This window comes from Acinonyx jubatus, chromosome A3 (assembly GCF_027475565.1).
Source record: "Acinonyx jubatus isolate Ajub_Pintada_27869175 chromosome A3, VMU_Ajub_asm_v1.0, whole genome shotgun sequence".
Taxonomy (NCBI): Eukaryota; Metazoa; Chordata; class Mammalia; order Carnivora; family Felidae; genus Acinonyx; species Acinonyx jubatus.
This window is the reverse complement of record NC_069388.1, coordinates 126,321,470-126,345,656: the sequence shown is the minus strand read 5'-3', so window position 1 is coordinate 126,345,656 and position 24,187 is coordinate 126,321,470. Positions and strand designations below refer to the sequence as shown.

Sequence of the window (24,187 nt, the reverse complement as noted above, 5' to 3'; positions counted from 1 at the left end):
CCAGACATCAAGGAGTTTCTCTATTCATCAACAGGTAAAAAGCATACCAAAAAAAAACAAAAAAAAAAACAAAAAAAAACAAAAAAAAAACAATCCAAGGGGGTCTTTGAATACAGGAGGGTCTAGTGGTTTTATTAAAGACTAACAAAATACTACATACACTCTAGAAAAGCAACTTTTTTAATGATAATAAAATGAAGAAAAATATCAGTTCTCTGTCTTTATAAAGCTAAAAAAAATCTGAACTTGGAAGTAAACACAGGCACAAAATGATAAACAACACAAGACCCACATACACACAGATGCCACATAAACACCAGCAAGAGGACACTTTAATGCCCTGAAAAATATTCATGTGCTCAAGAAACACAGCAATATTTTTCCATTATTACTGTTTTACCTGTGATGACCGGGTTTTTTCCTCTTATTTCATTTTGCTAGGATAAACAGATTTATGCACCACATTCTGTTTCTGTCTAAAATAGGTTCCATCTAAAGGGGATTTGTTTTTACTATTACTTCTAGTTATAGCCAGTAGCTCCAGAAAACTCCGCATGTGTTTTGACCCAGATAAAGACGTTTTCATTACAAAATAAGATTTCACATAGCAATGTAAAAATAAAGGCTTTATCAACAGATTCTTCCAGCCGACTGTGTGGTTTTGGAGAGGAACAAACAGTCCAGATTTAAGTGTTAATGGGGTTGTCTGAAGGGTATTCAGAAAGGCTGCTGGTCAAGTTAACCAGCAGTCTGACAACCTCCACGTTCATGGTCAGACTGTTCACTCTTGCTCATATCTTGCACCAGCTGCAGCCCCTTCAACCTGCCTGGGTGCCAAGTTCTTTCCCACCTTACGCTTTTGTCTGCGCTGTTTTCTCAGCCTGGAACCCTTTCCCTAAGCCCTCTCCTGGCTCCTTTTCATCTTTCAGGTCTCACTTTATGTACCGCTTCCCCAGGATGCGTTCTCTGACCACCCTGGCTAAAGCAACCCAAGGCCCCATTATTCGCCACTGTCCACTGGTTTCATTTCCTCCACATATCTGATCCCAAACGATTATGCACATGTTTGTCTACTTTTTATCATCTGTCTATTCACTTAAACTATAAATTCCAAAATGCCTGGGCCTGGGTCCATCTTGTTCCGAACTGCCTCACCAGGGCCTAGCACACTGGTGGTAGCAATCAGCACTCAAGCGCTAACAGAGTACACGCTAATCCAGTGCTCAGCCGCCCGGATTAGAAACAGACACAGGACAAGATTACGAGGTAAGGAACACTGGGTTCTCTTCTCAGTGCTGCCATAAAACCAAGGGGTGTGACCTTGGGGAGATCACCAAGGTGCCGCTTGGTCATTTGCAAAATGAAGGGTTGAATGAACAATCTCTCCCGGACTCACTCTGACTGCTAAATCGAGAACCAGTGAGCAAAAGCAAACTAGTGGGGCTATGAAGACTTGGAGTCTTGAATGTTTGAAGTAAGTACTGGCAAAGACATGAGAAAAATCTTACAATCCTAGAATGAGAAAGGTCTAACCATGATGAGAAACTCTGAAATTATACAGGGAAAAGAAAAAAAAAAAAAGGCAAATGTAGTCACAAGAGAAAAAACAAAACAAAACACCACCACCATAACAAATTTCAAAGGAAATCAATTGGGTGACAATATTTGTAACATATGTGACAAAGTATTAACATTCATACAATCGAGCCAATAAGAACAAGTAAGCTAAGGGTAATATAGGCAAAAGGGTATGATCTAGCAATGCACAAAAAAATAAAAATAGCCACTTAACATATGCTGTACCTAATAACTAAAAAAAAATGCAAATTGAAAATGAGATACTGATTTATCCTTTGCCAGTGAACCTAACAAATACTTCTTAAATAGGTAACAGCAGAGCAAAAAAACTGCTTCCATCATAGCTTTTTCATAGTTGTATATATAGGTGGAACCTTCTGGAAAGAATTACAGCAGTAGCTATTTGAGTACTACACCCAGACACAAACAGGATGTCTTTCCAGCGCTGGTGAAGAGGGATGGGGGAGAAGATGGGTAAGAAAAAGAGGAAGGAAACAAGCCACTGTAAACAACGTAAATTTCTATCAAGAGGAGAACAGATGAATAAAATGTGGTTCACATTCTTACAGGGGAAGACTGTGGCTACGCTGAAAAGACTGAAATGCATCTGTACGCACTGATTAGGAAAGACATCGATATAGTCAGAGGGAGAGCAAGCTGGGAAGAAAGTCCACAATAGGATCTCGACTTGTTAATGACAAAGTCAATCCATATATGTACAGGTTTACAGAAGCAGAGGTTTTATATTAAATCATTAATATAAGTCCCTGTGAGAAATGCAAATGGAAAAGAAACTTTACGTTCTCTGCCTCTGCACTGTTTGAATTTGTTACCTGTATGTACTGCTTTTGTAATAAACAGGGTAACTAGTTTCAGACTAGATCTCCCACCGTGAAAGAAAAATATGTCAAAGACCCGTTTCAGATGTCAAAGACCCGTTTCAGACGTTATCTACAGGCAGTGCAAGACTGTGACCCCAGGGAGAGGCTGCTTTCAGCCGGTAGGCACCTTCTGGACTAGGCACCTTCTAGACCGCCTTGTGTGAAGAGAGACCTCCAGCTGCACGTGCAAATCTCAAGGAACTGAGCAGATAAAGAATGGTGTCACAGAGCTACACGGGAGCTACAGAGCTGAAAACCACCTGCAAGGCAGCTTTCCAGAGGGAAGTGAGGGAGGCAGAGAAGGAGATTGAAAAATGTGCAGAGATGAGCCCTGGGTCTTTGGCCACACACACACACACACACACATTCCACAGGGCCACACCGCTAAGGAGAAGGGGACTGACTATAGGCAAAAGCGACTTCCAGAGGTGGGAGAGGATTTGGAAACGTTTGAGTTCCACCTCATCAGAGTGGAGAGACGTTCATGAACACTCAGAGCTTTCATAAGACATCCCAGAAAGACTCCATCATAAAGTAGGACTAACCTAACCCCAAAATAAAAGCTATCCTAAACCTATGTTAGAAGACTTAAAAAAAAAAAAAAAAAAAGCCTTAAAAAATTAAGCTGATTAACTACTTCTCAGAGCAAACCTCAATACTCTAGTAGGGATGATAACAAGGCTCGCTAACTCAGCTCCATAATGTTGAGCATACAATCTAAAGTGCAGGAAAATATACACAATCATGGGAAAACCCAGCCAATAGAAACACGCCCAGAAATGCTACAAACTGAGGAATGAGAGACAAGGACTTCAAACCAGCTATTATAGCATAGTTGGGAATTCAAAGAAAAACATAAACATAGGCAGTATATAGAGAATGTCAACAGAAACGTGATGGAAGCTACAAAATATCGAGATATCGAGCCAGGTTCTAGAAATACAAAAACACAAAAGACGGTGTCTGGGCCTGGGCTGTCATGGGGCCCACCAGGCCACCAGTGCACTGAGGGAACCTCAGCTCCTCACAACAGGCGAACTACTGCTTGGTACCAGAAGCTCTGGTTTACGGGATCTCAAAATCAGAAATAGGAGAAAAATCTCTTAACATAGTACAGGTCTAAAAAAAATTAAAAAAAAAAGTCTAATTCCTTGTAGTATTATTTAGGTCACTATTCAAGACAGGAAGAGAAGACTAGTATTTATGGCCTGGCAAACAGAGCCAAAACAAGTTGCAACCCACATTTAAAACATTCTCAAATGGCATATATTTTATAAAGCAATAATTGAAAAATATCAAAGTGGAACCAAACAGTTCCTATTTTAGTTTGCAGACTCTGCAATATGTAGTTTCAAAAATGCATTAACAACAATCTGGCTCCTTTTCTGCAGGCAGACACAGGAAATCTCATTTGGCATAGGAGAGTTATTCCTATAAAGAAGAGTCAGATAATAAGCAAATGATCATTACCTCAAATTATATGAAATGGAAAGAAGCCATTAATGCAGCATTAAGGTCATAAATTCATACATTTGGAAGCCAACAAAATAAAACATTAGTTCGCAAAGCATTATTATCCCATCCATGCTGCCACATTAACTGTATGCACTAAAACCTCTAACAAATATTATAATTTGTGTGAAATACAGAGGGATAAGCTTCCTATTTTCATGTTAACTTGTAGATCTTTCAGTTTACGTACTGGGTAAGAGTGGATGTCTAATGTCACAGCTCAAAAGGACCCTGCATGTCTGAATCACTCCAACATGCTGAACATGCTTCTCAGCAGCTCACCACGGGCCCCCCAAGCCCTCACCCAACAGAAGCACAGCACTGGGAAAAACATAATTGAATATCTATCCCTAAATTATCCTTCTGGGAACATCTTGATCCTTACGCATTATTTAAGCCAGGTCTGGTCTACTTTAATAAGCACTGGTGAAGACTACTGAGACTAAATTCAGAAAATGCTAGTACTCCAAGCTTTAGAAATGCACACACACTACTCTCCTTCTATTATTCTCAACAGGTTACTAAGCAAACAGGACCTCTTATCTACCCTTATTGTTTGTGGCATGTATACACATTTGTGTGCAGTAAGAATAAAAGCATGGTGGGGGCAGGGGACACCTGGATGGCTCAGTCAGTTAGGCTTCCGACTGACTATTCTGGCTCAGGTCACAATCCCAGGGTTGTGAGATCAAGCCCCATGTCAGGCATAGAGCCCGCATAAGAATCTCTCTCCCTCTTCCTCTGCCCCCCACCCCCCACTCACTCAGTCTCACTTTCTCTTTCTCTCTCCCTCCTTCCCTCTCTCTACATACAAATTATAAATCTATATATATATATATATATATATATATATATATATATATATATACAGTCATGAACTTCTAAAACTAACTCACAGGAAATAGACAAATATACTTGGTTCACACACAAACTTACAAACATTATTGTAATAGTTCTCAAGTGTCATTACCCATTTGATAGGGTCAAAAACCGTGTGCCTACTATGGTGTTAGACACCATGCTAGGCACCAGGAACAAAAAAAAAGCTGAATAAGATGGGAGCCCTGCCTTCAAAGAATTTACAGTCTAACCGGGAAACAGACAAGCATAGCAACAACTAAGGGGAAAAAAGCAGATTAGCCTATATATGGTGATACATGTTCAAACAAGTCCAAGGAAAACATTAAGAAAGATGCACAAATGAGGAGGAAGCAGGCAGGGAGGGAGGTTTCCCAAAAGAGCTGATGCCTGAACTGAAATATGCAAGACTCGTTAATTAAATATAAAAGTGAGAGTTTCTAGGCAAAAGGAACTATCTGTACCAAGGCGTGAAAAGCATGGGGTGGGGGGGGGGGGGGGGGTGGTGCTGGAAAAGCACAAGAGGCTCTGTGCTAGAACACGGGATGTATGGCAAGGAGATCTTAAGGGACACACAGACTGAAAGGTCAGAAAAAAATGAGCTGTACTCTACAGTCAGTGGGGAACAAACGAAAGATTTTAGGCAGATGAACAGTACTGGTAGCAGTAGCAAAAGCGATCACTTAAGGTCTCCTAAGTACTTAGCATACATCAGACATTATGCTAAGAGCTTTACATATATTAGCTCATATTGTTTCCACAACCCAATCTATAGTATTATGCCCATATTACAGATAATTGAAGCTCAGAGAGGTACGGTAACATCCAAGGTCGCATTTCTAGAAAGCAGGGGAACCAGATTTGAAGGGTAACCTGATAGAATTCTCATTTAAGAGCAATGAATCTGGTGTGAAGTGTGGATCTGTTGAGAGGCAAACAGAAGAAAACCTTGTCAGGAGACTTACTAAAAAAAAAAAAAAAAAAAAAAAAAAAAAAAAAGACAGTGAAAATGTTAAAAACCAGTGCTAGGGCTGTGATGGCAGAAGTGCAGAAATGGAGGCAAGAGATATTTTAACAGGTTCCCAGAGCTTGGTGACATTAAGCTAAGGCAATGCTTCCCCACTGTGTCGCTCACTACAACTGCAGTGAATTATGTGTCTCTTCCCCTGATGGACTACAAACCCTTAAATCCAGGTCGTCTAAGGCTTACTCCTCACTTCACATGTAGCACCCAGGAAGAGTGTCTGGCACACTGTAGTAGCTTAATAAATATTTGTCAAAGAAGACAGAGAAGGAAAAAGGAGGAGAAAAGGAGGAGAAAAAGAAAAGAAGGAAAAAGGATTACTGGCTTGGTACAGCTAATGGTATCACTGACAATCTAGGGAACAGAGCCAAAGAACGGACTATTAGAAGGAGAAATAAGTTTATATAAACAAATAGGCAATGTTACATTTGCTTTTAAGTTGTAATATATACTATTTGTAAAGACAACTCCGTAAGAACTCTATTACTACCTTACCTACTAGCATGCGTGGAATTATAAAATTATTAGAGCAATTCTGACATACTAACAGAACATCGCCATTCATATGAAAACTGAAAACATTTTCCAAACATATGATCTTTAATTTTCAGAACCGATGTGCATGGCCAAAAATGGCAAAAATGAGAAGGAAACTCGCCCTGAGCCACTTACTGAGGGTGCATCTGACAAGGAGCTTAAGCATTTCCTTGCGGACGTTGGGGAAAATCCTCGATATAACCAGTATTTTGTAGATTTCAAAACTATTCATGTCTTCCTTCTCCTAGCTTTCTTTCGTTGTCGAGGATTTATTTTACCCTAATGTTACTTTAAGAGAAAATATGTACACCATGTTCTTCCAACTAAATGAGAAAATGTAAGTGAAACCCTAAATACAGTGGCTGGCACAGAGTAAGGACACTATAAATATTTGTTGTCACCATCGCAACAACCGCGATTACCATCGTTCTCATTCCTACAACTACTACACAAACTAACTAACCCAAGGTCAGACAGATGGAACTGCAGGTCAAGCAAAACATACATGGTGGTTGCATTTATCTCCCAATTTAGCGTCCTCCTAATGCTTCTCTTCCTGTAAGGTTCCCTCTGCCTTTTCCTCCTGCTCCTGCAGAAAGAAATACGCCCCATGGCTACTCTTCTACTCATCCTTCAGGCTGATTTCCAAAGTCACTTCTTCTTAACAATCTTGTCACACAGCCCCAGTTAAACTCTCACTCTGCTCTGTATTTTTCCTTCATCAGATTTGTCACAGTTTGTACTTCTATTTTGAGTGTCTATATACCTCATGAGGTAGGGGACAGTGACTTTTTGCTCACAATCATATCACTAGTACCCCGCAAAATGGTTCATATACGTAAAGGATAGTAATTGGTGTTGAACACGTCACCAGAAGAATGAGTAAATTCCAACACTTGACTTATACATTTTTTTTGCATTGAATTCAAAATAAAAGACTAGAGGTGCCTGGCTGGTTCAGTCAGTACAGCATGTGACTCATGGATCTCGAGGTCATGATTTCAAGACCCACACTGAATGTAGAGATTAAAATTTTTAAAAAGTCAGAAAAAAAAAAAAAAAAAAGATTAGGGACACAAATACTTTATCCCAAAACTGGCACAGACTTTTATTTTAAAAACAGCTTCAATTTCACATCTCTTCAAAATGTTCCAAAATGGACTAAAGCAAAACATTTTAAGACAGTAAGAGAAATCAGTTAAGATGTTTTAAAAGTATTTAATAAAGTCACAACAATCTTTGTTAATATTTAACATCTATTCTGACTTTTAAGAAATACTATTAACTGGTGCAACTTTGAAACTTCCATTTTGTAAATATTTTGGAAACTCTTACCTTGACATTTCCCAATAATGGATGTAAAATCATCTTTTGCGGACCTGCAAAATATGTGTAAAATTAAGCTAATAGTTTCACCATCACAACATATTTTGTCGTACTATGAAACCCCACAAAAATGATACAAGAGACAACTTGTCTGCACAAAACTAAACCAGTCCTTCTCTCAGACATGGATTTGTGCTCAAACAAGACCCTTTCATTGCCAACATTTTCTCCCAACCTTATCTCACCAGAAATGGAGCTATACCTAGAATACAGCAATACAAGAATGAGATTAAGCATGGTCTTTTAATACAATAGAGACATTGGCCCCCTCCCCAAAGATTCTGATTCAGCAAATATGGAATGGGATCCAAGAAACAATGTTTTTTTTAAAGCTCCACAGATTGATTTTGGTCACGAACCACGGTCTGTATCATATTACAAAGTTTAAATCACTTAAGAAAAAAGATCAGGGCACCTGGCTGGCTCAGTCAGGTAAGCATCTGATTTCGGCTCAGGTCATGATTTCATGGTCGTGAGTTCGAGCTCCACATCAGGCTCTGTGCTGGCAGTGCAGCTTCGGATCCTCTGTCTCCCTCTCTCTCTGCCCCTCCCCCGCTCTCTCTCAAAAATAAACATTTTAAGAGGAAAAAAAAAAGGTCTTGCTTTTAATAAATCAAATAGCTTTAATAAGTGACCATATTTGTTACCAGTGACCTATTTAAAATCTGTGATCTTGAAATATATGCCTAAGTAGTTTAATTATTATATGTTCAAAAATGAAAAGTTGGTAAACCATCTAGAAAATAATTTAGTAACAATTATCTAAAACCTTAACGTCTACGGTCATTTGATCCATTGCCTCAATTTCTATAATGAGGTTATCTCTAGGAAATAATTACAGATACACACAGATCTCAAGGAAATTCATGGAGACTAATTTATGAAAGAGAAAAATATACCCAGTATAAGATTAGATTTTGCCAACTGCACTCAATGAAATATTATGCAATTACTATATGTGACATGGAAAGATGTTCATAATTTTCAAAACTTATCAAGACATATCAAATAGAATGCAAAGTATTGTTAGACTAAGTATTACCCACACATACACACACACACATACACACACACCCACACACAGAAAAATTCCAAAGAACATACAACATTTGGCTGAACTGTAATTTGTAGTTCTTCTTTCTTGAATACTTAACTATTTTCTAATATTGGTAAAGTGACTAAGCATTACTTTTAAAACAAAGTTTAAACACTAATATTTTTAGCTATTTATTAAGATACCGTATTATGACAAAAGCCAATTATAAATATGTTAATAAACTTCCTCAAGAAACTGACTATTCAGCCTCCACATGGAAGAGAGAAGAACATGGTCTTTGAAGTGAAGCTGACCTGATTTCAGCTCTATCTGGGTAACCTGGACAAAATATTTAATAGGAGTTTCATCTTCCTCTCAATAAAATGGGATGGGTAATATCACCTTCATTGCTTAGGGAAGGATTAAAGAAGACATTATGCATAAATTAGCACAAACCAGACCTAAGTCAGTGTTCATTTCTTTCATCCTTAATACAGATCATCACAAATAATAATTGCTCTTTCGCTGAGAAAGGTGAAGGAGAGAGACATAAATTTGGTTTTGTCAAAACTTCGCAAATGTATTCACTTAAGCAAATTTGGGGGCGGGTGCCTTTTTTAGAAGAGTCCCTTATTTTAATGCTTTTTACTGGGTTCTGTGATGGTTCCTAATTCCCATATTTGTTAACAGCCCATAATCATAAGAAATTGTTACTTCACTATTTAGGAAAAAAGGAAACACACATTAGCCACATAATACCTACTTACTGCCAAATTACAGATTAAAGTAGCAATTCACAACAAGTCACTTTCCATCCATGTGAGCCCCACACACAAGCAGGTTAGGTGTGCCAGATAAGAGCAAGTGACTGGGGCCACCTGCCGCTCACCACACACACACACACACACACACACACACACACACAGCGGCCCTAGTCCGATCTTACAAAAGGCAGGGCTCTCTCTAAACTAAAACTAACATGTGTTTCAGCTTTCCATCTTTTTCCCTGCCATTTGCTATTTATGACTGCTTCCAAGTAACGAATAAGGACCCCAGACACTAGAGTTATCACTCATAGTCTAATACAATCAACAGTATTTCCCGAACTCCAGCGGCCTACTCCGATCACGACTGCGCCAATCTTGCATCGGACGTGTTCTTCACACCGGAGTACAAAATACACGTGGAAGAGCAAGAACAAAGGTCTTAAGTATTCAGGTTCGGCCACCGTTGACAGGGTTTACTTTGAGGATCTACCCCACCCCTTTTTCTTTAATGATGACTCCACATCTTCGCTCAGACTCTCCTTTCAGGTCCCTACAAACTGTGTGTGTCTGTTAATTCAGCAGAAGGAACGGACTGCCAAGGCTGAGCAGTCAGCGGACTATACCCGGTGAGGCACTCCCCGCGTCTGCTGCCTCTGTCCACTCGCAAACACCTTACTCATTCAGCAAACATCAACTAAGCACCGATTATGTTCAAGGAAATATCCAGTGCTCGGGAAAACAGACAGGGCCTGCTTCCAAGGCACACAGTGTAGCTGGACTCACAGACACCAGAGCCCATTCACACTGAATTTTGAGGAAAGGACAACCCTGGGGTTGTGCAAAGCAGCGGTGCTAACTAGACCAGGGGAAACCCACATGTAAAAATACAAGCATACATGGCTAAACAACGCAACCAAAAGGTAGTATGCATTCCTGGATAAGAGCAGGAAGACCGAAGCTGGGACAGCAGACTTCAAATCCTCAAGAAAGAAATTTAACCATTTGTGTCAGCTTCCTCATTTCTAAAATGGAGAAAAATAGCAAAAGCTACCTCACGGGGCTTCTGCAAGGATGAAATGAATTAACACCTGTGAAGTACTTGCAAGGGTGCCCAACGTCATCGGTGTTATCTTATCACAAAGTACAGTACTATGTTGATTATTTCAGGAGCGTAAAGGGGAGGATCCATAGGAAGTATGTTCCTGAAAGGCCTCCTGGTGGAATTCGTGCTCTACCACGTAAGAGTCCTCAGATACGCTAATGTGACCAAAAGCTTTTGCAAATTACAGACCAGATGACCAAGATTTCAATGAGCATCACTTCGGCTGCCTGGAAATCCTCCCTCAGCCCCTCATCTCGATCACCACCTACGTGAATGAATTCCTAGAGCTGGATGTATGTACAAGTTTTATAAATATTTTACACTCTACCAATCCAGTAGCAAATCCTTTTATAAAAACAAATGATTTTTTTTATTCCTTTCATCAAAAATGTTATCAACTAGTTCTAGAGACCCCCGGTCAAACTCCTCTTCACTGGCCCAAATATCAATCCCATCCCCACACGCACATTCTGACCCTAACACCTAAAATCATTCCACGGATGCTCTCATTTCACAGGAGAAAGATGGAGGTTTTGACAACTAACAGCTGTTTTTGTACAGTCACACCACAAGTACACATCTCAGACAGATTACATGTCACTACAGCACACGGAGAGCAAGTGCGAACCCATTTCTACCAGCAGTGCCAAGTTCAAAACTGTGCCAGCTTGACGCTCACTGATGCTGTGAAAAAAAGAAGGGTCTGTTTTTTAAAGCCATGCCAAATTAAACAATGCAGTTTTTTTTTAATGTTTCTTTCGGGGGGGGGGAGGGAGGGAGTGGGAGGGGTGGGGAGGGAGAGAGGGGGAGAGAGGGGAGAGAGAGGGGAGAGAGAGGGGGAGAGAGAGGGGGAGAGAGAGGGGGAGAGAGAGGGGAGAGAGAGAGGGAGAGAGAGGGGAGAGAGAGGGGAGAGAGAGGGGGAGAGAGGGGAGAGAGAGGGGAGAGAGAGGGGGAGAGAGAGGGGGAGAGAGAGGGGAGAGAGAGGGGGAGAGAGAGGGGGAGAGAGAGGGGGAGAGAGGGGGAGAGTGCACACACACGTGCAAGCAGGGGAGGGGGAGAGAGAGAGAGACAGACAGACAGAATCTGAAGTGGGCTGCAGGCCCTGAACTGTTAGCACAGAGCCCCACGTGGGGCTTGAACCCACGAACCATGAGATCATGACCTGAGCCGAGGTCTGGTGCTTAACCGACTGAGCCACCCAGGCGCCCCAAACAATGTAGTTTTGAAAGCCTGTCATTAGTGCCAATCCTCTCCATCCGAGGATTTCAAGAGGGATCAAAAAACGAAGCCTCCCCATCTGAAGTCAATGCCCCAATGGGGGCAAGCCCTCTGTCCACTCCCCAAAAAGGTGAGGGGTCCAGTTCTGTTTGAATAACTGGAAAAAGAAAGAAACTGCACAAAAAGCTAGCACCGGGGTGGGAACAACTGAATGCACGTTATACTATGTTTAATCAAAAATAATGAAGTATCGGTAAAAAGTTTTGACCAATATCCTAAAATTCTGATCTCCTTACTTATTTTTTGAAAACCAAGAGTCAGGCCTTGCCTGCAGAAAGAAGTAGCCTCGAATTTTAGAAGTTCAACACATTTAGTCTGCTAGTGCTAATTTCCAAAAAAAAAAAAAAAAAAAAAAATTAACTAGTTTTCCTGAGTTACTTTCTGTTGTTGCTACTTCTTTCACAACTGATATATTACTTAAAAATAAAGTACATGAGGGGCGCCTGGGTGGCGCAGTCGGTTAAGCGTCCGACTTCAGCCAGGTCACGATCTCGCGGTTCGTGAGTTCGAGCCCCGCGTCAGGCTCTGGGCTGATGGCTCGGAGCCTGGAGCCTGTTTCCGATTCTGTGTCTCCCTCTCTCTCTGCCCCTCCCCCGTTCATGCTCTGTCTCTCTCTGTCCCAAAAATAAATAAAAAACGTTGAAAAAAAAAATTTAAAAAAAAAGTACATGAAAAGCTCAGCTTAGAGAAGACTTTCAAATGTGTATATAATACCGACGAATGTCTCAAAAGGACAGAGAATATCACTGGTCTCAAGTAATACGTACTCTTCGTCTTGCAGACTCACATTCCACGTACAGCTTTAGGCCAACAGAGCAAGGCGGCCCCTACTTTTTCAATACCTTCTTGAGCATCTGTTTTAGTGGACTTAGCAGTGACCAGTCAACCAAGAGTGACTCCCAGAGTTCTGAAGATGTGCCTGGTCTACTGAAAAAGTAAAACTGCCCAAGGGAGAAGAGAGGGATCTGGGGAAGGAGACCATGTGACTCTAACAAAGCATCCTTTGTCCTGTAATTGGCAGAAGTTGCCATTTGACACCAACCCACAAAATTATGGGAGTTAAGAGCAAAAGCCCTTTAAATAAGCCCTTCAAAAAACTTAGTTCCCATAAATGAAGGAAAATTTTCTCAAGGGAAAATTCTGAATAGGAGTAATATTAACAATTACCTGATCTCCACACACTGATCTTGAACAGCAGCCAAAATTTTTCCATTGCTTTCACAGAGAGGGGAAAAAAAAAAAAAAATTACGTGAATATTTGTAGCCGTCTTCAAAGATGAAATTATTCTAAGAAGTTAAAAATTATTTTTTATCTTTTTCACACCTTCAATTATCCAACTTTTGACCTCAAAATTAAACGAGCATAAAAGGTACCAAAGTGTGCACAAAATGATTCAATACAGTGGAATTCATTGAAGAGACACAAATAATATGTAACAAATAATATGTAAAAGGAATTTATATACAATAAAAAACAAACAAGAATGCAAGACAAAAGGACCCCAATATCCATAACGAAACTAAAGTGCTAACCCCACTAAAGAAAACTGTATCAATTTTTAATACCTTACCTTGCAAGTACCAAATGCCAATGTATCTGTTTATTAACCAAGCGAACCAGTCCATCAGGGAGCAAAAAAGGCACAGGGCTGAAACAACACATTAACCAACTTAAAATCTAATCAGAAAAAATACATATAAGTAGATAAATGTTATAAAAAGCATACAGATCTATATAACAAGAGAGGATTTATTTTCCACTAAAATATAAAATTCGAATATGGGCAAACCTAAAACCCAAAGTTACTAATTGCTTATCTGAAACTTCTGACCAGGTACATAACTCTTTTTCCAGAAAAACATGGTGGTATATTCAAAAGTATAAATGTTACAAGCTTTCTAAGGAAAGGTTATGGATGATGCCAGTAACATAGCAGAGGTGAGCTTGTAAGAAACCTTTCCTTCTATGCTTGCCTAGAAATTCTGACTCAACGGTAACAAATTTCTTAAGAAAGAAAGAGAAATCTCCAAGCACTAGAAATGAAAAGGGAACTTAAAGTTAGAATTGGCTACAGGTATGAAATCAGGAGGGAACACCTGGGACAGAAAATGAGCCGCGGGCCACAGGGAGAACAGGAGTTGGAAGGGAGACTCCTGCGAAGGCCAGCACCCATCAGAGACTGCACGTCGACGGAAGAGCCAGAGCCTCCCAGGACCCCGGGGGAGGGGGGGAGGGTGTTCTAGAAGCTCATCTGAGTCTAGAATTTGGTCTGTGGGGGCATGGGAATGAACTCCCCTGTGAAAAAACAAAACCCCAAGCCTTTACTACATGCAAGATCAGACCGCGATGTCAAATTCACTCAAGTGGTGCAAGAGCTAAGCGGAAGCTCACACTAACATCATTCACAAAAGACAGGAGGGAAGGATCCACCGCGGGTGCGTGAGCAGATACAACAAAGCAAGAGTGACACAGGAGGAAATCAAGACAATAGGTGGAAAAGAATAAAGAAAACAAGCTAGTGAAAGAAAAAAAAAAGAACAAAAATTGTGTAAAATAGAAAACAAAAAAAGTAGGCTAAAAAGATCTGTAATTAAAATATATCGGTGGGCGCCTGGGTGGCTCAGTCTTTAAGCATCTGACTTCTGCTCAGGTCATGATCTCATGGTTTGTGAGTTCAAATCCCACATGGGATGAGCTCAAGCCGCTTTTCTCTCTCGCTCTCCTCATTCTCTCTCTCTCTGCCCCTCACTCACTTGCGCCTTCTCTCAAAAAAAATTTTTAAAAAACAAAATAAAATGACAATACTTGTTTTAGATAAATAAATAAAATATGTCAGTAATGGGGCTCCTGGTGGCTTAGAACCCACTTGGGATCCTCTCTCTACCTGTCTCTCTGTCCCTCCCCCACTCGCATACACTCTCTCGTTCTCTCTCAAAATAAACAAACTTTAAAACCAGTTAAAAATATATATATACATATATATCAGTACTATATGTTCAGTGTACTTGCATTCATTTCTAAAACACAAAATATTTAATACCATGGTAGTTACACAAATACCATAACAAAGATAGGAAACACGCATGTGAGTGATAGCATCAACAGATGGAAGAGAAGAATATCCATCCTCTCCAAGGGAAGTGGGGAGGGGGGGCACCTCAAGTTGTAACATTTTGCACAAAGAGAGAGAAGGCTATCTGGAGCAAACAACTGCCTAAATCACATGGAGGCATATGTGCCTACACAAGTAGATAATATAATAAACCCGTTATAACTTACAGTATCTATAATTCTGTTTGTAACATTTCATACTTAAAAGAGAAAAAAAAACTTTAAAAGAAAAAGCCACTTGAAACAAATATTGGCCCCAAAACCTTTAGTTTTAATTACCATAAACTGAAAGAGCAAAAACTGAACTTTTTTCAGTTAACTTCACGTTACTTATGAAAGTAACAAAACATATCCTCCAGAAGATTAGACAATCACTTCAAGGTACACTGGCCTATACTGGATATTTTCTGCCCACACTTCCCAAAGATGTTCAGGACTAGCAAGCTAGATCACCCAGTGAGCTCAGGAAAAAATAGCCTACTTCTAAACTCCTCTCCCATCCTTGCCCCTCCCTCCACTCTCATCTCTTTACCCTATCATACTCCACAGCCCCTAAAAAACAAGATTAAATTTACACACACACACACAAAGCATAAAAACATCAGGGCTAATCCTAGAGAAGAGCTAAAGGTCTCTATTATCTCTGGAGCGTTTAAGATTAAATGTCCTTAAGGAAAAAAAAAATCTGTGTTAAATAAATCTATAAAACAATCCCTATATACCTATCTAAGAGCAGACCTGTATCATTTGTCAGAATGATCATTCTTTTAAGGCTGAAAATTTGCACCATTCCTAAAACATCCTTAACACTAAAAAGAACTAAAAAGTCCCCAAGAACAGAAACATAAAGGACCCCCTGCCCCCCCATGCACAGCAACTGAATATTGATCACAAGAGTTGTTGATCCAGTAAAAAACAAAATTGTTCTTAAAAAGATCCCCAAGCTACAGACACATCATGTGGGCATTCAAAATAAGGCTGAGAATACTCAGAGAAAGCAGAAGTCATCCTGAGATAGTCTTAATAAGGACTAAGGAACAAAAATTACCCTAAGTCAACTGAGCTACCTTGTCACTATATCAAATGTTTGAGAAGGTCTATTTTATTCACCGGAACGTCAGCATCTGTATCACAATTTGGGATTCAATTCTGAAAACTCAAATCATAAATAAGATAATATTTGTATTTGACATTCATACTATTCTCTGAAGCGACACTCACCTGTACCAGATGTATTGGCGTAAAAATAATAAACGATCTGTAATAAAAATAGCAAAACCAAATATGAATCAGCTATTCTTTAGGAATCACTTTCAAAATAGCTTCATCGACAATACACCTAAAATATACTGCTGAGTCATTACAAAATATGTAGAACAAAATTCTTAAAATAAGGGAATATAATCTAATATGCACTGTAACTCTTATAAGATCATGTACTTTTTTATATTAAGGCCCAAGTTTTTGTTACTCAAAACTTTGAAGGATTTTCTAACAGTATAAAAAAGTAAAGGTGGTTTGAGATGTAAATTTCACCGAACAGGCTTTAATAAAACCATACAGTAGAAGTCACAGTAACCACCCTTTAAAACCAAAATATTTGTACAAAAATTAAGATACTATTATATTTTGTAGCAAAGATTTTAAAAAATAATACCTAAAATGCAGAAGTCAAGCAGACACAAATCTCTAACACACTGAAAATTAAGGGACACCTCACTTAAGTCGAGTCAGGAGGCCAGAAGGGAGAGCAGTACCACTTGACATTAACTACAAGAAGAAGCATCAGACAGACCTCAACAGAAGAGTCATCAACAAGAAAATATCCTGTTACAGGCCCCAACAAGGAAGAGATGTACTGTCACATCGCCAATAAGAAATCGACTACCTCTGCAATTCGGGCAATGAGAAACCATCATCACCCAGAACTCTTTTCTCCAATGGCTTTTTAGTTCAAAACAACTCCTCACAACTACTTCCTCCTCCAGAAAATAACGTTCCCCTCCTCTGTTGAACTTGGCTGTAGTTTTGCTGTAACTTGCATGTCCTGAATTGCAATTCTGTTATTCCTGAATAAACCCATTTTTACTGGTAAAATAACTGACAGTTTTATTTTTAAGGTTAACTATCCTATTGACAAATAATGTTTTATATGATCCTATCAAAATGTGTATGTGTGGCAGCACCTGAGTCGCTCAATCAGTTGAGCATCCGACTCTGGATTTCGGCTCAGGTCATGATCTCCCAGTTTGTGAGATCGAGCCCCACATCAGGCTCTGTGCAGACACCATGGAATCTGCTTGGGCTTCCCTCTTTCTCTCTCTGTCTCTCTCTCTGTCTCTCCACTGCTTACACACACCCCCTTTCTCAAAATAAATAAGCATTAAAAAAATTGAAAAAAAATAAAACATGTATGTGTGTGTGAACATGTAGATGTGTATCAATGAAAAAGATCTGAAGGGCAACAGGTTTTCTCTGGGTGGTAAAATGAGAAATTGTTCATTCAAGTTTGTGGTTTTCCATATTCTTTAAATTTCTCTAAATGAATTTTATCACCTGGGTACATTTTCTAAATTTTCAAAATTTCAAAACATTAGTCACAATGAAAACTGAATATGCTAGCACTTGTATCAGAAAATAATCTTTATCAGGAGATAAAATAGTTAATTTCAAGTACTCGACTCCTTTGAAACTGAATCTTCTCTGTGTAAGTAGCTCAAATTCACCAGCGTTATGAGGATGAGCTTTGGAGGCAGAAAGACATGCAGCCAAATTCCAAATGAATAATCCTGGGCAAGTTTCCTCATCTAAAAACACGAAGTCATAACAGTACCTACCTTGCTGGTCTGGTAAAGGACTGTATCAATAAATGTACATAAAGTCCCCATAGCACAAGTTTAGCAACAAGTGCTGAAGACTTGCTCTGATACCGTGAGCTCTGATACCGTGAGCTCGTATGTATATGTAAACTCTGTCAACAGTTACATGAATGCTCTGGTTGATAAAATATTTAATCTGAAGAACTCTGGCCAGATGTAGCAGAAATATCGTGTAAACCACTTAAAACAGCTGGTCATTGTCTTTTCACTTTCAATGTCTAGACTCTCTGGGACGCATACTGGATTTGATTTTCTTCATTTCTTCTAGAATACATTCATAATGGTTAAAGTTAAGCCATATTTTAGCTCTCAACTGCATTAAAAATGTGTGTATGCACACATATATCGGCATATACACCTATATACCCATATATCATACATAATTAATATGCATACATATAAAAAATTAAATTCAGGTAACATGTATGCTATTCACTTTTATCAGGCTTTCCGTTTTAAGTCTAAAGAACATTTTTAAAACTCCTAAAGTTTCAAAAACAATAAAGTTACAAATGAAATGGGAAAAAATTATCTGCTCTTATCATTATATAAAGAAAAATAAATAAGCTCCATTACCTCTAATTGCTTTGGTGATGATAAAGGATGCACCATGTTTTCGGTTGCCTCTAGACTGCAATTGGAAAGAAAGATGTATTACATTTGAGAATTTTCTTGTGATACTTACACAACATGTAAAATTATATTCTTTTGCTAATGCTCAGTACAGGGCACAGCTACCAGTATTTAAAAACTATTCAGAGACAAAAGAAGGAAAAACAGGACTGAAAACAGTGGGAGCAAAACTGAGCACAGTGGAGTTATAGGCATTTGTCAGCACAAACTTTGCTAGGGAATACAAAGATTCAAGATGGAAAGTCAAATACCAAACATCACGTAATTAATTTCTCTTTAACATGTATACATTTTTGGAAGACAGAGACAGAGCATGAGTGGGGGAAGGGCAGAGAGCGAGGGAAACACAGAATCTGAAGCAGGCTCCAGGCTCCAGGCTCTGACTCATCAACATAGAGCCCGATGAAGGGCTCAAACTCAGACTGCAAGATCATGACCTGAGCTGAAGTCGGACCTTTAACCAACTGAGCCACCCAAGTGCCCCTCAAACACCAAACAGCAAAACACCAGCCCAAGACCATACTAGTTGCCAGTCCAGCACAGGCTATTTGGGTGGGTTACAGTGGCCTAAAATAAGTTTTGCTTGGAAAAGTGGTCATACGGATTAATAAACTCGTATCTTGGGAGGCAAGCTTATTATTTGTTGTAGGCCCACAGAGGAAATCCTACTAACACACTGATATACAATTGCTGTATTAAATAGTTCCTTAAGTATAGACTAAACCGAGTAGGGTAAACAATAGCAGAAGCAACAAATAATGAATAAAACGCACTCATGTACTGTTAAGGAAGGAGCAGTAAGGTTAGACAGAAAGGTCTTAAAAGCACAGAAAAATGATTCCATTCCACAAACATGAACTGATTATCCGCTTTGCAGTTAAGACACAATTTGGTCCCGGGGAGGGTTATAAAGATGAATCAGATGCAATTGCCCTTCCAAGAGCTTGAAGTTAGACAGCTGAAATCAATAGAACCAAAACAAAACAAAACAAAAAAAAAAGTGCTCCGAGGTTTCAATGTAAGCTGATACTGTGCTTCTTTTTTTAATCAATTTAAAATGTTAAGCATTCTGAAACATTCCTGTAATTAACCAGTGGGTGCTACGCAATGAAAACCAGTATTTGTTCAACCAATAGCAGCAGCAACAACATCCTAGCTGCAGGACCTACAGTATTCACTTTGTTCAAGACAAACATAAAGTAAATACTGTACTCGAAAAACAGTAGTATGTATGCAGATCTCTGCCAGCCTAAAAAATACATTATTCAAGACAAGCAGAAACTGCAAGGGGGAAGGAGGTTAAAGAAAAACTACAAACTTTATAGGAAAATGAGTAGTTTCTCCAGTAAAGAAACACCCAGGAAAGATGTGAAAAAAGAATCCATATGGTGGGACTGCCTGATTTTAATAAAAGTCCTTTTGGCCCTTGCTGCATCCTCTGAGTCGAAAACAATGACTGGCACAAGTTAGGCACTCGAGAAACGTGTTGAATAAATGTGGATTCCTGGACCCTACTATTCACCTTGCGCTGAGAGGCCCCTCTCTACGGAATGACTGCAGACCCTAAGGTCCAGCGCAGGTTACCAACCTCTGGAACCCCTTCTTTAGCAGGAAACCTAACTGCGGATCAGCACCTCCTCACTTTTCCCTCTGGCAGCATTCTGTTCACACCACCAGCACAGCGCAATTACGCTAAGTGATGAAAAATGTTTACTGGACTGGCCCCAGTCTAGACTGCAGGCACCACAAAAGTTATTCACCTTCCTATGCCAGCGCACAACACGGTATTTGGGACACGGACGGACATACAAGCACACTAAATGCTTCTTTACTGAAGTACACAAGAATGGGCGCAATTCAGCCCCAAGGAGTAAAGGTTTCAGTGGCGGCCCTCCAGCTGCTGAGATGACTGTAGGGTCCTGGAAAGTTCTCCCGCTGCAAGTGAGGCTCAGCCCTGGTCAGCTCTTGCCTCGCCTTCCTGAAAGGACCACCCAGAGTCCAGACAGCAGAAGGACCCTGGAGTCCCAACGCTGTGCCTCCCCCTCCAAATACAATGAAACTGAGACCCAGAGCCCGAGGTTCTATCCCGACAACAGAATTAGGAGCCCAGGAGGGATCTCAGGTACCCCTGCTTTAGCGGAACCAGACCCCAGCTAGCCCGCGGTGCCGTTGCCAAGGCGACGGTACAAGCGGCGGAACCTTGCTCCCCCTCCCACCCAGCTCCACTCCCCGACGTGGCTCTAGATTACGTGGCTCTGCCCGGACAGCGTCCGCGCCATGCTGGCCGCAGCTCTGGAGGGGCCTGGTTCACCTGCACTTCTGTCTCCGAGGGCCACTCGGTGTTGACCAACAAGTCATAGAGAATCGTCTCCTCCTCAGCCTCCGCGGCGCCTGGATTCACCGCCGGCGCTGACTCGGAGGCCGCCATGTTCGCGGGGCAACTGAGCCACCGGGACAGGGCCACTACGGCATGCCGCCAAGGACAAGCTTCCTGCACCGCGGCTGCTTAAGACTCCCTGGGAGGGGTGGAGTTAGCTGGGCGTGGAGCTGCGCGTGGAAAGGAAGTGCTAGATTAACCCTTTAATGAATAGGAAGGACGGTGACTTTGGCTTGTCTGGAGTACGATTTAGGTCCTGGTCTCGGTGCACTGGTTGTTTATTAATCTGCGTCAGATGCGCCAAGTCTGAGCCCCTCGTATCCAGCCAGCTTCTATAAAACAAAAATGGTGAAAGTATCTCCCTAAGATGCTAACATTCATTCGTGTATTTGTTGGCAAATGCATAGAAAGAGTGCAAACTGTTTTTTTTTAATAAACACCAAAAATGATGCAACTCGGTAGATACTAAGCCAATGATTGCTGTCAGACGAATAATGCTATAGGAGCTCAGAAAAGGCAACAAAGTTCAGAGAGTCTGGAGCGGCTTCCCGGAGGAAGTGGAGCTTGTCCTGGGTCTTTAATATTAGGCAGAATTAAGAAGGTTTGGGGAGAGCGTCTCAAGCAAGCGGAAATGGGATGGGCAAAGACAGGCAGAAAAATATACAGTTGAAAGAGCACAGGCAGCTGAATAGAGACCAAGTGAGAAAAGGGCATGGAGGCAAGAAACTTGCAATAATACATTGAGAACCTACTTGGAGGGAGCTAAAATGCCAGCCTCATTTGTTCATTTATTCATTTAACAAGTGCCTCTATGTGGAAAGCCCTGTACTTGAAAGCAGAGCTTATTGTAAACCTAATGAATGCACAGTGTGCAAGGAATTAGCCTGTCTCACATTCAAAAGAAACACAAATACTGAACATTTCCTGCAGGAATTGAATTGCACAATATCCATCAAGATGCGTTAGGCAATAATGCAATTAAAAGCCTCAGCTGGGAAGCCTAGGCCTCCCATTTATTTCCAAGTTAAATGACCTTAAAGCCTGCCCTATTTCACCTACCAGCTCCCCTTGCCTCTCATCTCCTCTCCTGCTCCTCCCCCCTCCTCCCACCACCTTCAGCCACAGGGGCCTCTCTCCTTCTGAACACACCAGGCACATTTCCCCTGCAGGGACTTTACATGGGCTGTCCCCTCTATTTAGAAGGTTTTCTCCCAGGTATTTGTCTGTGTCTCTCCCTTATTTCTAAGTTTTTGCTCATATGTCACCTTATCTCTGAAGCCTATTCTGATTCCTTGTTTTTAAATTTGCAACCACCTGCTCTGAACTGTAGATCTCCCTTAACCTTCTCTGCTTTTTCCCGTAACACTTATCACCCAAAACGCTATATACTGTGTTTTATTGTATTTGTTTATTGTCTGTCCCCATTCACTAAAATGTAGGCTCCGCCATAACAGAGTGCACTACTATATGCATACAGATGTTAAAATGGAAAAAACTCAGCTTTTCACTTGTGTAGGGAAAATCCAGTTCTTCCCTACTACGTGTGTCTTCCCGGCGAGCCTCCTACTCACACACAACACTTCTGGTTACTAAATGTGCAGAGGTTTTTCCCCACACCATCAAGCAATTCTCAGACCAGCAAAGTCTCCAGGAATTCAACACTATCAAACCAGAGATAGAATCAGATTCCACGGGTTAAGGGCTCAATCTCACAAGACTTACCCCTGTCCAACACACACACACACACACACACACACACACACACACACACTCCCAAACATACACTTCAGATGCCAGTTGCAAGCCCAAGGTATCACCTGTGCTTCTGTGTAAGTACTGCATGCTAACCAATTATGCCATTGGAGCACCTTATCACTTGTGCTTCTGACCAACCAGCTATAGATCAGAGATTCCAAAGACACCTCCCCCACCTGAGGTCCAATTAATTTTCTAGAGCAATTCACAGAACTCAGGAAAACACCTCGGTTTACCAGATTGTTAAAGCATGTGATAAAGGATACAGATGAACAGCCAGATGAAGAGACACATAGGGCGAGATCTCAGAGGGTTCTGAGTGCAGGAGCTTCTGTTCCCTGGAGTTGGGGTACATCACCGCCCCCCCCCCTCAGTGTGGTTGTATTCATCAGCCTGGAAACTCTCCAATCCCCTGACTACTGAGATTTTTATAGAGGTTTCCTCATGAGGCATGATCAATTATTAATTCAATTCAATTTCCGGCTCCTCTCCTCTCTCTGAAGAATGGAGGATGGGGCCGAAAATTCCAAGTTTCTAATCATAGCTTGGTCTTTCTCGTGACCAGCTGCCATTGAGGAGTCATCCAGGGGCCCACTCAGACTTACTTTTGTTAGAACAAAAGACACTCCTCGTGCTCTTATCACTTAGGAATTTACAAAGTTTTAGGAGCCCTGGATTAGGGACAGAGTCAAAGACAAATATTAGAACAAGAGATACTGCTAGTATTATCATTTAAGAAATTATAAGGATGTTAGGAGCTCTGTGCTAGGAACCAGGGGCAGAGATCAATACATGTATTTTCTATCATCTCACACACACTATATACATCCCTGCCACATCCCCCAGAATATATTAACAGCACCTGGCACAGAGCACAAGACAAAATACATATTACTTGTTGAATAAATGAAAAACTTCCCCCCAAACCTTTTTTTATATGTTGTTTCCCCCTAAGTACTTTTCTTCAGAGCAGCAGACACCAGACATGTGCATGCAGATGTTGTATGCAATAGAATACAAAGGGGTAGGAGCTCCATTTATTCAGAACACACAGTGAGGGTGGTCCCTGAACTTGCGCGGCCTCAGTCCTGCCCTCTCCCAAGTCTGCGCACCAGGGCTATCCACTCCTCCCTATCTAATCCGAGTATTTTGTTTTTATTTTATTTTTTTTTCAACTTTTTTTATTTTATTTTTGGGACAGAGAGAGACAGAGCATGAACGGGGGAGGGGCAGAGAGAGAGAGGGAGACACAGAATCGGAAACAGGCTCCAGGCTCCGAGCCATCAGCCCAGAGCCCAACGCGGGGCTCGAACCCACAGACCGCGAGATCGTGACCTGGCTGAAGTCGGAAGCTTAACCGACTGCGCCACCCAGGAGCCCCTCTAATCCGAGTATTTTGGGCAGAGAATGAGATTGCTTTCTGTTTCATCCATGCCCTTCATGACCTCCACCTGATCAAGCACACAAGCAGC

At 40.9% G+C, this 24,187-nt stretch overlaps 1 protein-coding gene across 3 annotated transcripts in view; it reads right to left on the bottom strand.

Annotated features, from left to right (window-relative positions):
• NBAS (NBAS subunit of NRZ tethering complex) overlaps positions 1–21,096 on the bottom strand; it is a 331,328-nt gene extending 310,232 nt beyond the window's left edge. For 2 of the 3 annotated variants that reach the window (XM_027077936.2, XM_027077937.2), the window contains exons 1-6: positions 20,895–21,095; positions 18,527–18,581; positions 16,293–16,329; positions 13,531–13,608; positions 13,127–13,174; positions 7,726–7,769 (exon numbers count right to left, since the gene is read on the bottom strand). In XM_027077936.2, coding sequence (XP_026933737.1) covers positions 7,726–7,769; positions 13,127–13,174; positions 13,531–13,608; positions 16,293–16,329; positions 18,527–18,581; positions 20,895–21,011 — 379 coding nt within the window. In that variant the 5' untranslated portion in view covers positions 21,012–21,095. Of the gene's footprint in view, positions 1–7,725; positions 7,770–13,126; positions 13,175–13,530; positions 13,609–16,292; positions 16,330–18,526; positions 18,582–20,894 lie in introns of all 3 variants that reach the window. The other variant, XM_053201218.1, reaches the window with a different exon arrangement.
• Between the last annotated feature and the right edge of the window lie 3,091 nt (positions 21,097–24,187).